The sequence below is a fragment of the Moschus berezovskii genome, chromosome 3, assembly GCF_049115385.1.
Source record: "Moschus berezovskii isolate FMDL1 chromosome 3, NW_MosBer_1.0, whole genome shotgun sequence".
Taxonomy (NCBI): Eukaryota; Metazoa; Chordata; class Mammalia; order Artiodactyla; family Moschidae; genus Moschus; species Moschus berezovskii.
In genome coordinates, this window is record NC_142462.1 from 110,946,000 (window position 1) to 110,958,245 (window position 12,246).

The 12,246-nt window shown below is 38.4% G+C and overlaps 1 protein-coding gene across 5 annotated transcripts in view; it reads right to left on the reverse strand.

Annotated features, from left to right (window-relative positions):
• The window catches only part of DGKI (diacylglycerol kinase iota), a 508,012-nt gene that overhangs the window by 45,337 nt on the left and 450,429 nt on the right, over positions 1–12,246 (reverse strand). For all 5 annotated transcript variants that reach the window (XM_088832644.1, XM_088832652.1, XM_055421328.2 and 2 more), the window contains one exon: positions 10,899–10,924. In XM_088832644.1, the coding sequence (XP_088688770.1) occupies positions 10,899–10,924 (26 nt within the window). The remainder of the gene's footprint in view (positions 1–10,898; positions 10,925–12,246) is intronic.

Genomic DNA, 12,246 nt, shown 5'->3' on the forward strand with positions numbered 1-12,246 from the left:
TTCATTGAGTGTAGAGTTAAATAGGAAGGGCAGCACCGCCCGCGGGGAGAAAAACTGGAATCCACTCAAAAAAGAACAGTGAATAGGGAAGGAGAAATCATGCGCATTTGAGTTGTCAGAAAAATTCATCATTGTTTGTCCTCAGAATCGACGGAGGTGGTTCCAAAACACCGAGTTAACGAGCACGGAGGAGGGACTGGAATGAAGGACAAGGAAGGTGGTCTGCCAGAGAGATGGTAGGAGGGCATAGAAGCCGCACGGGCGTGTGAGTACGAGGGAGATGGGATCTGGAGATGGGCCACAAGCAGGGAGTAGACGTAATTCATTAAGACAACAGAAGCAAAACCAGGGTGAGGAAGAACCTCAAGAGGGAGCGCTAAAAAGTCTGAATCTAAATAAAAAGCCAACAGAGGCTTCCATATCACAAAGTGAATTGGGGCAAACACACACACAGAGCAAAAACAAAACACTCTAACCACGTTGTATTAGCTAGCCCAAGGTCATTGCAAAGCGGCATGCTGCAATGGCCAATGATAAAAATTCTTCCCAGTAAGGCAGTTAAAGATCAGCAGATGTTTCCATCCGTATCATTGGCTACGTTTATTCATTACATTTTACTAATAAATAGCTTGTAGAATATAAAAGGGAAAAAAATATTTAACTTTGTTAATCCACTCTCTGTTCTGGTCGGTCATAAAATACTGGGTTGTTCAAAAAAGTTTGTTCGGGTTTTTTGGTAAGATGTTATTAAAAAAAAAAAAAACCTGAATGAACTTTTTGGCCAACCCAATAATTGTCTTTATATGTGATGTTTCCTTAAGGAAATAGCTACTTTTCAAGAATTCTACCTCTTTAAAGAGTGAGTGCTACTGACAGGAAATCAGATACCTACTTCTTCAATTGTGGAAGTGTGGAGGTGAAATAAGTGGGCAAGAATATAGCTTAAAATTTTTCTTCTCTGTTAAGGGAACTGCTCACTGATATGAGAAGAAAAAAATAAAACCTCTTTGTTAATGATCAGCTCCAACCCAATAATTCTGAGGTCTCTTTTCAGCCAAAAGAATCAAGATTTTCTATTACACTAGCTCAAAACTTAGCCATGCCATTGAGAGATTGTATAGATGGGCTAAATGTGGGTATGTAGAGTATCTGAGTTCAAATGCTAGTTCTAAGCCTTACCACCTACACATGTGACCTTGGACGAGTCATCTAATAGGTTCACGCCTTACCTTTCTCATCAGTAAAAAGGGAATAATAGTAGTACTATGATTGTACTGAAAATTAAACATACATAAAGCATTTAGAGCAGTTTGTTCAGTATATAATAGTTTGGTGTGATCTTATAGTTATTTAATGCCTTTAAACCTCACCAGGAAATCTCTTAAACCAGTGGGCCCTAACCAGTTTGGCATCAGAGACTGGTTTCAGGAGACAATTTTTCCATAGATGGGAAGGGGGTGGTTTTAGGATAATTCAAGTGCACCACATTTATTGTGTACTTTAATTCTATTATTACTACATCAGTTCCACCTCAGATCATCAGGCATTATATCCCAGAGGTTGGGGAGCTCTGCCATAAGCCACTGTCTAGAACTTATTAATTTTTAATAAGTACTAACCTTCATTTTCTAGTTTTAACCACATATATTATGCCAAATAATTCCAAAGAAGTAGTTGAAATTATTTTTGCTAAAATGTAAAGGCCAAAACCATTAATCCCTCTAACCTTAGTTTCTCAAAAATCAATTACTTTTTAATTTCAGAAGATAACGTATGTTTTAAAATATAACTCTTAAGGTATGGAACTATTATTTGAATTAAAATGAATACAGGTTTCTCTTTCAGATAACAGGAGGAATGAGATACTTTCTTAACATTTTAAGCCAAATGCTGGATTAAAAAAAAAAAATCAGGAAATGTGGACAGATGCTTGTAATACTTGCAGCTGACTTTTTGAATATTCCCGAATCTCCACATATACAGACAGAGAAGCTAGAAGAACCAAAAACACATGGTGAAATTTAAGACAAAGTAACTAGATACCCTTACAAACCTGAAACTTATGAGTGGCTGGAGAGAAGACACTGACAAGTCAAGTGACCTGCATTCTATCAACATCTGTGCAGGGAAGCAACGGGGCAGCTGATGGACCTGAGAACAGGAAGCCTCACGACAGCCAAGTGTTCACGGAATAGTACAGCGGGCCAAGCTGCGCACAGCCGCAGAAACAGTCAGAAGCTGTTCCAACCTGGAACCTGCCCATGTAGACCCCCAAATAAAACTGTGTCCCCAAAGAGAAAAAGCTGTGCAGATGAATAAAAAATAAAGACTACAAAGGACTTAGCAAGAAACTTGGTATTGTATGGAACTAAACACAAAGACAAAGAAAACCTTCATATGAATCTACTGACATCATCTGAATAAGACGCTCTTTGAATTAACGTCTCTGTGTTTCCTATGTATTCTAAACAAGAACCAAACACGCATCCCTACACACAAATGCAGGAATGGAGAATTTACTTATATTAATCGAGTCTGGTAGTTTTCTCCGGCAACTGGAAAAGCTCGAAGAAGGAGTTAAAGACCTCTTATGCATAAAGGGCCAAGGAAATGAGCACCTCACCTAGAATAATCTAAAGTGAGCATGAATACAAATTAGTAAAAATGAACATGAAGATAACTCTGAAGAACTCACTTGGGATGCATTCCAGAGAAACAAAGAGAAAGCAAAATAGGGAAAGGAGGGTAAGACACACATAGAATAGCATAAAAATGTCTAACATGCATCTAAATGGAATTCCAGAAGGAGCTGCATAAGTAAGAGAAAGCATTCAGGTAATGTTTGTACTTAAATGTCTGTGTTAGGGGGTGAAAAAGTAGAAAAAGAATAGAAATAAGACAAATGATTAGAGGAAAGGAAGCTATAAACATAAGAAACTAATGAAACAGAAGACAAATATATAATACAGAGGACCAATGAAGGTAAATCTAGTTTCTTAAAAAGCCAGTAACATAAACAGATTTCCAAGCCTCTGGTGTGAGAGAGACAGAGGTGGGGAAGACACACACACACACACACACACACACACACACACAAGAAGCAGGCACAAACAATATTAAAAATGGAAAGGCAGCTAGCTGTAACCTCAGATCTCATAGAAATGACACAGATAATAAGATAGTATTTAAAAATTTGTGCCAAAATGAAAAATAACTTTAATAAAATGGATGAACTCCTTAAACATAGTTATCAATATTAATTTAATAAGAAACAGAAAATCTATTTCTGTAAACATTAAAAAATAGAAATCTGTCATTGAAATTTATTCCCACAAAGGGAATGCCAGCCCCAGACAATTTTGCTAAGAGGATGTTTCAAGATATAACAGAAATAGATAGCTCAAGTGTTACACAAAGTCTTCCAGATATTAGGAAACGAGGGGACAGTTTCCAAATCATCTTATGAAGCTTGGAACACCATACAATAAAAAAGAAAAATCAAAGACCAATCACACTGATGAACATGGATGTAAAAATTCTAAACAGAATATTAGTAAGCTGAACCCTGCAATATACAAAGGAGATATATGTAATAACCAATTTGAGTTCATCTCATGCACATAATAGGTTTTCTATTATAAAATCAATTGATGAAGTGTGCCATTGTAAAAGACTAAATGAGAAAAAGCATATTATCATTTCAAAAGATGAACAAGTCAATAAAATTCAGTATTTGTTGAACTTAACAAATTTGAATGAAGGGTGAAATCCTTAAAAGTCTATCCACAAAGCAACCATACCGGCAGCACGACAACCAGCGCAGTGACCTTCACAAGCAGTGGTGGCTTGTGGACGGCACTGGCTTGTGGACGGCACTGGCTTGGAGATCAGGAAAAAGGCAATGATGCAGGCTACCTCTACATCTAGTTCACGCTGTACCAAGGGTTCTAATCCCAGAAGGAATGAGAAAAACACATACAGAGCATAATGGTTGGAAAGGATGAAACAAAATTCTTAGTACTTGTAGATAATATTACCTATAGAATTTTTTTCCTTACAAAATGTCCCTTCAGATAAAGTTTATGAGTATAAATATTATCAGGAATCTTGAGTTGAGATTTCGAAACAGGATTCTAAGGCAATTGTCTTTTAGTATGCCAACAATAATCACTTGAAAATACAATTTTACAAATATAAAATATTGCTAAAAATGTTAAGTACTTAGGAATATATTTAACAAAATATGATCAAAATTTCCATGAAACAAATTATATAACTCTGTTGACAGGCACTTTAAAAGGTTAATTAGGCTTAAAAAATTGAATGTAGAGATGTTGTTTGAGATGGAAAGACTCATTATCATAAAAATATCAATCCTCTTAATACAGATGTATAGATTCATGCAATTGCCATCACAATTGCAACACAAAACCTGGTAACTTGATTCTAAAATTTATACGAAGAAGCAAAAGTCCATGTGTATCAAGACACCCTGGATGAAGAACAAATTTAAGGTAACTCCTAGATAATCAAGATTTCCATTGAAGTTAGAACTTTTAAAACATATGAAAAAACTGGCTGGAAACTCAACATTCAAAAAACTAAGATCATGGCATCCGGTCTCATCACTTCATAGCAAACAGAAGGAGAAAAAGCAGAAGCAGTGACAGATTTTATTTTCTTGGGCTCCAAAATCACTGCATTGGTGGCTGCAGCCATGAAATTACAAGATGCTTGTTCTTTGAAAGGAAAGTTATGAGAAAACTAGACAGTGTATTAGAAAGCAGAGACGTCACTGTGCTGATAAAGGTCCATCTAGTCAAAGCTATGGTTTTTCCAGGAGTCATGTATGAACGTGAGAGTTGGAAAACAAAGAAGGCTAAGTGTTGAAGGACTGATGCTTTTGAACTGTGGTGCTGGAGAAGACTCTTGAGAGTCCCTTGGATAGCAAGGCGATCAAACCAGTCAATCCTAAAGGAAATCAACCCTGAATGTTCATTGGAAGGACTGATGCTGAAACTGAAGCTCCAACACTTTGGCCACCTGATGTGAAGAGCCAACTCATTGGAAAAGATCCTGATGCTGGCAAAGATTGAAGGCAAAAGGAGAATGGGGGTTGCAGAGGATGAGATGGTTAGATAGTATCACCAACTCAATGTGCATGAATTTTAATGAAATGTGAGAGATAATGGAGGACAGAGGAACCTAGTGTGTTGCAGTCCACATGGTCAGAGAGAGTCAGACATGACTTAGCGATTGAGTAACAACAAACCTATGCCATCCCTATGTTTAAACCACAGAGACGTCTTGCAAATGGACACCAGGAGGAGTTATAAGAAAGAATGTTCACAACAATATTGTTTATAAAAAGAACAAAACCAAACAAAAACACCCTAGAGTCCACCTAAACATTAATCAAAATTTGGACATGTAAACTGTTCTATATTCATACAATAGAACTATACATCAACATGATAGCTGCTCATCAACAGGATGAATCAGAGAAACACAAACAAAAGATACAAATCATAGAAGAGTTTGCAAAAGAATTCAACTTATAAAAGTTCAAAATAAGCAAAACTATATATATATACACAAACATATATGTGGAATACATATACAATATACATATACATATATATTCATATGTGGAATAGTCACATGTGTAATAAAATGATAGATAACAAGGAAGTTCTTAACAAAAAAGCAGAACAGTAGTTATCCTATAGGAGAGGGAAGAGAATGTAATAATAAAGCAAACACAAAGCTTCCAGATTGCTACAAATATTTTACTGTTTAGGCTGGGGGCTGAGTACTGAGCCCCTTGGCTATAATTTAAATGAAGCCAATAAATTTTATATATTTTTATGAGTGTTTCTATTTCAGCAAAATCTATGTACATGGATATATTTATACTAGAGAGAAAAATGAACCTCTGGTATTTGAGCCAGAGACAGCCCCTGATGTATTGAGCTCTGGGTCACTCTACACTGTGTTTCCCTGCACGACCCACTGCAAAGCAAAACTGCCTCAAGCACGTCAGTGGCTCATCCTTGGGCACTTAGGCGGGTGACTGTGGATGTCACAATTTTTACTTCCGGATAACTCTTCCACCCATTCTTGTTCGTGTGTGACTGTTGCAACAGCAGAAGTACCATGTAGTTTGAGGACCATTTTTACCAACAACAGGTCTAGCGGGTAGGATAGGAGAGGGACACCTGCTTCAGACATGCCGGGGGAGTCAAGATTGCTTGGCACTGCCGCTCAAGAGAGTCCATGAATGTCTTTAACGTTGTAAGTGAACAGACACTGGTTGGAAGCCGACCCTCTGCTGCTGCCTGGGTATAGACAGCAGCAGCACAGAGGCGATCTGAGTAGCCTGAAAGGCAAGAGGTTACGACGACAGGGCAAAATCTGAGAGCTCAGAGCAGCAGAGGCAGCCTGGGCACTGGAGGTGGCTCCAGGGGCAATTTAAATGATGAAGTGATAGGCACTAAATGCAGTGGAAACTCGGAGGACAGGGCAATCCATCATCGCCAAGCTTATCTTCTGACAAAGAGTAGGACTGGGCTTCCAGCTGTAACATTCAAATGTAATGTTCCCCCTGGGACTCAGCATGGCAGGCTTCCCTGAAGCTTCAGTTTCACTTGGTTAACTAATTATGAGAGAATGTGACATTGGTATTTACTTTTTCTGCAGGGACAAATCACTCCCAGCAGGAGGGAGAAGTTGTTATTTTTGGTCTGTTTTGGTTTGTCATTAAAAATAAATTACTCCCACAGTAGTAAATAAACTCTTGTTAGAGGGAAATGTTTCTCTTTCTATAATTCTATCAATTCACCTGAATGGTGACACTCATTTCTTTCGTTCTCTGGGGACATGGTGAGCAAATGAACAAGAGCTGAGTGTTTAGACTAGGTTTGAAAATTAACACCACCACTAACTAGCTGTGTGATTGTCAGCAAGTTACGTAAGTGCTCTTGAGTTTCCTCCCCTAAAAACTGAGAACACATTTACTGTGCCCTGTGATTTGTTACAGGTGAAATGAAGTGTCATAGCTGAAACACTTGAGCAGAGTGTTTCTGCCTAAGAAGCACTCAATAGATTTCAGCCTTTATTCTTAATAACTCTGATATTCTGATGCAATTAGAAATGTTCTACACTTCATTTATGCCTTAAATCATCAATTCCGCATATCTACTGACCCCACATCTAATAAGACACTGTCCCTTTATCACTGCAAGTTAAATTGTGTATTTTTTTTTTACTCCTCCTCACCTAGACATAAAAAGTTTCCAATGAAATTTAATATTTAATGATAATGTTGAAAGAAACATTTCTCACACGCCCTCTCATTCCCAGCACATCTTTTAACTTGTCAAAGGCAGGGCATAAAGCTGAGTAAACATCATAGTAAACACATATTTCCCCATCCACTGCAGGACAACAACAGCATTATGTTAGGGCTGCTATTCACAAATGGGAAAGTGATTTCACAGACAATTTCACAACTGAACTCATAACAATCCCATGAGGAAGGCAGGCAAGGTAGAGATGAACAGCCTCGCTTTATGGCTGAGGAGACTGAGGCTAAGAAGGAAAATGACAAAGCCACGCAAACCAAGCACATTTTCTGTAAAAGGGTAATAATCTGAGGAGATTGAGAAGGTCAGGGCTACTGGACTCTGGAAGATGAGATTTTCTCAAGAACAAAGTCCGTTTGGGGGATGCCCAAAGGGACCAGTCAGAGTGAGGGACCGGATCACCGGCGGAAAGCAAACAAAATAGAAAAGCAAGAGGCACTGAGTTTTCTATTCTGATTTCATGACCTGGTTGCCAACGTGCCTAGATTTTTCTACCCGTAACTTTGAGAAAGCAAAATTACTAGTTCTTCCTTCTCTTCCAAGTATCTTGAGTGTTAGTATTATATACAAATACAGCCTGATGACATGATACTTACAGTTTTATGCAAACCACAGCAAACATGAACACTTAAAAATGTATAAACATAAGAAAACACATTTTAAGTACTAGTAGAAAACCTTGGTGATAAAGGAAAAGAATATTTTTCCATGGATACATGGGCCAGAAGATGAAAATCAGATGAGATTAGTTACATCATCATTGTAAGTTTATGTTACATATTTGAATCACTTTTGGAAGTTGCAGAATCAAATTAAGAGGCATGACATGTAGTAAATGTTTTGAAGCCATGAGGATGGAAAAACCCTAAGTTTGGATAATGTTTCTTTAACTGATTACATACACTCATTTTCAAAATGATTGATTCTGAAGTGCTGTTAATACTGAACAAGACTTCCTGGTAGTCATCACCCTTCAGGACTCCCCAGGATATGGGCAGTGCTCACTGATAGCTCATAATCTTTAAGAATTCCAAGTGGACTATGGACTATAGAAATGGAATTCTAAAGTCTCACTCCCTTTTATTCTGTAATAGGGAATAAGTTCTTATACAGAGAAGAAGGCAAATGCAAACAAAATTCATTACAGTAAACCCTAGTTCAAAATAAATACTAAACATATATTTCTGGTTTATCATATGAACCTGAAATCCAAGGACTCATAAATAAGCAATTTAAAACACCCAGGCATACCAACACTGATGGAAAAAATAGCATACAACAGTAGGTCATCATTAGATGGTCGATACTTGACTTGATAGGCCTAAACATAACTGCCCTATGATTTTTCATAAAACACAACACAACTTTATTCCAATACAGGGAAAGATGTTACGATGTGGCAGCAGAACAGGTCTGCTTAAAAACTGCCCCCTCTCTCGTCAGTATATTCAATTAATAAATATCTTTTGAATATTTTCTATTTGTTGGGATCTTTATCAAAGAACCCACAGTCTAGCAGAGAAGACAGGTAAATCAAGCATCAAATTTTTAAGTCAAATTATAGAATGAAGAAAAATGTGCATTGCAATGTTAAGCAGGGCAGAAAGCTCTCAGGGAGGATGGGTGACTGACAAGTATAAGTTGTCTCTGACAAAGAGGAGGAGGGACTTCAGTCAGAACAGTCTGGATAAAAGTGGGAAACATGATAAATATGGTGAGTTTCAGAAACTATACATAGTACCTCATGGCTAGAGCACAGAGAGAAGGGAAAAGATGCCCAAAGAAACAATAAGCAGGAAAGGAAGACAGATTCCATCACTTAGGCCTTTCTAGTTCATGTTTGAGTTCAGTATTGGAAAGAAGAATACAACTATTGGTCTATTGAAAAGATTTCATCCCACAGGCAATGGGCGTAGATTTTTGCCATAATCAGTTTTGGTGATAGGCAGTTATAAAGTGAAATAAAAGAAGGAATTCTAGAGGAATGGCTATCAGAAGACAGTTTTAAAGGTCCAAGTAAAACCAGTCTATTCTAAAGGACATCAATCCTGGGTGTTCATTGGAAGGACTGATGCTAAAGCTGAAACTGCAATACTTTGGCCACCTCATGCGACGAGTTGACTCACTGGAAAAGACTCTGATGCTGGGAAAGGTTGGGGGCGGGAGGAGAAGGGGACGACGGAGAATGAGATGGCTGGATGGCATCACCGACTCTGTGGACATGAGTTTGAGTGTACTCCGGGAGTTGGTGATGGACAGGGAGGCCTGGCGTGCTGTGATTCATGGGGTCGCGGAGAGTCGGACACGACTGAGCGACTGAACTGAACTGAACTGAAACAAAAGGAAAGGGAATGAAAAAGAAAACAGAGAAAAAAGTAGTATAAAAAATAGGGTTGGCAGAATTTCGTGACCAGGTGGGAAATAGAGGGTGAAGAGGAAAACTTAAAACATGTCTTTTATTTTTTAACTTAATTGCCTAAATAAATAATGGTGCCTTAGCTGAATTAGGAAGAGCATGAAGCAGAACATCCATGGTACTCTTACAGTCCTGGTTTATCCCTCTTTCATAAGATGAATTGCATTTTGTTTTGTATAGCAGTAGGTATGTGGCATTCCACCAACCCCATCCCCAAAAAATGCCTTGAGGGAGAAACCTGTGTGTCACGCATCATCGTGTCCCTGCATACAGCCCCATACAGCATACCTGTATAACATGATCATATAACTGACCCACTGTAAACACTTAATAAACATTTTTGACGGACTGATTGAATACACACACAATTCAAAGCTTAGCTGAGACAAAACTATACACACTCTCCTTTGATTAAGACAGTTGTCTCTTAAAATGTAAATAACTCATCTTAACTGTGTAACAACTCAGACAACTGCCACTCAGCCTCATATCAGACTCATAACATCCTCCACATATCTCAATGTCCCGTTTGGAAGGGACTTTAGGAAATATCTACTACAACTCCGATTTTAAAGGTGAAATCTGTGACTCAGAGAAGTCACATGACTAGCCCAAAGTCACAAAAAGTACAGTTGACCCTTGAACAACATGAATTTGACCTGCCCAGGTCCACTTGTGTGAGGAATAGTTTTCAATAGTAAAAACCACAGCACTACAGGAATCACAGCTGGTTGAATTCAAGAAAATGAAGAAATCACAGATACGAGAGATCAACTCTAAGTCACACACAAATTTCTGACTGTGTGGAGGATTGGTGCCCCTAATCCCCACATGGTTCAAGGGTTAACTGTATCCGGAGATGGGACAGAAATCAGAATACATTAAACTTTGCAATATTTGTTAAACAAAAAAGTTGTAACAGATCTGAAGATAGTACAAGATACCAAATTTAGCTAGGGTGAATGAAGCTTTTAAAAGCACCTCATAATTGGCACTTAAAAAAAAAACAAGACAAACATCTTAAAGACATTTTCTTAAATGATTCTGCTGACAATGAAATGCAAGGACCACAGCTCAACTTTCACCTTTGAATTAGTATAAGTAAGACAGATTCTTACCGTGATCTTCTGAAGAGACTGGTGACCTAAAATGAGACAATAAGCATGATAAATCTTTTGCAAGTGATACTGACAATTCTAAGTACAATGATCAAGAATAATCTTGTAGAAATCACACCATAAAAATTCGATTAAACAGAAATTCAATACAGTAGATGGTATAATTACTGTGTTGGTTGTATGGTATATTCCAGTGAGTAACTCCCAAAGCTTACCTGGATTAGTTAAGTGGTGAAAGTGAAGTCGCTCAGTCGTGTCTGACTCTTTGTGACCCCATGGACTGTAGCCTACCGGGCTCCTCTGTCCATGGGATTTTCCAGACAAGAATACTGGAGTGGGTTGCCATTTCCTTCTCCAGGGGAACTTCCCGACCCAGGGATCGAACCCGGGTCTCCTGCATTGTAGGCAGACGCTTTACTGTCTGAGCCACAAGGGAAGCCAAGTTAAGTGGTAGATGTTACTGAAAGAGTCTATTAGTAGAACTTCCCTAGTGGTTTGGTGGTTAAGAATCCACCTGGTAATGCAGTAGACATGAGTCTGATTCCTGATTTAGGGAGATCCCACATGCCACAGAGCAACTGAGCCTGCACACCACAACTACTGAAGCCTGCATGCCTAGAGCCTGTATTCTGCAACAAAGGAAGACACTGCAACGAGAAACCCATGAACTGCAACTAGAGAAAGTCCCCGCGCATCAGTGAAGACCCAGAGTAGCCAGACATATATAAATAAATAAAATTAAAAAAAACACTCTGTCAGCATGGTGATATAAGGCTGAAACAAACTTAAACTGTCTGGATTTATCACACACAAAAAAAGAACTCATAGAAATGTGATGATGGACAAAATCCTTGCGATGTCACTAGTGCACAAGGCCGGCTCTCCAGAGAAAATGCCAGGGATGTAAATAAGCCCTAGATTAAGTGTCTATCAGTAAAAACAAATCTACTTGGGGAATAAAAAATGAAACCAAAGTAAAAAGCAATGATGTTCCCTAATCATTATTGGTTTTTGCTTCCACACTTCGTGGAATTTAATGTTTGAGTGATATGACATTGACACTTTATATGTTGGCTTTATGTTTCTAAACCTGTCAGAATCAGGATTAGACAAGAGGGCAACCACTGGGGTCCCACAGAGCTTTCACAAATCGGTGACTTTTACCTATCATTTGAGGCTCAGGTTTAATTACAACATTAAGATACCAATGGATGGGACTTCCCTGGTGATCCAGTGATTAAGACTCCTTGATTCCAATGCAGGGGGTGTGGGTACCAACTCTGGTCAGGGAACTAAGATCCCACATGCTACAGAGCATGGCCAAAAAACAAAAATAAAGTAACAGTAA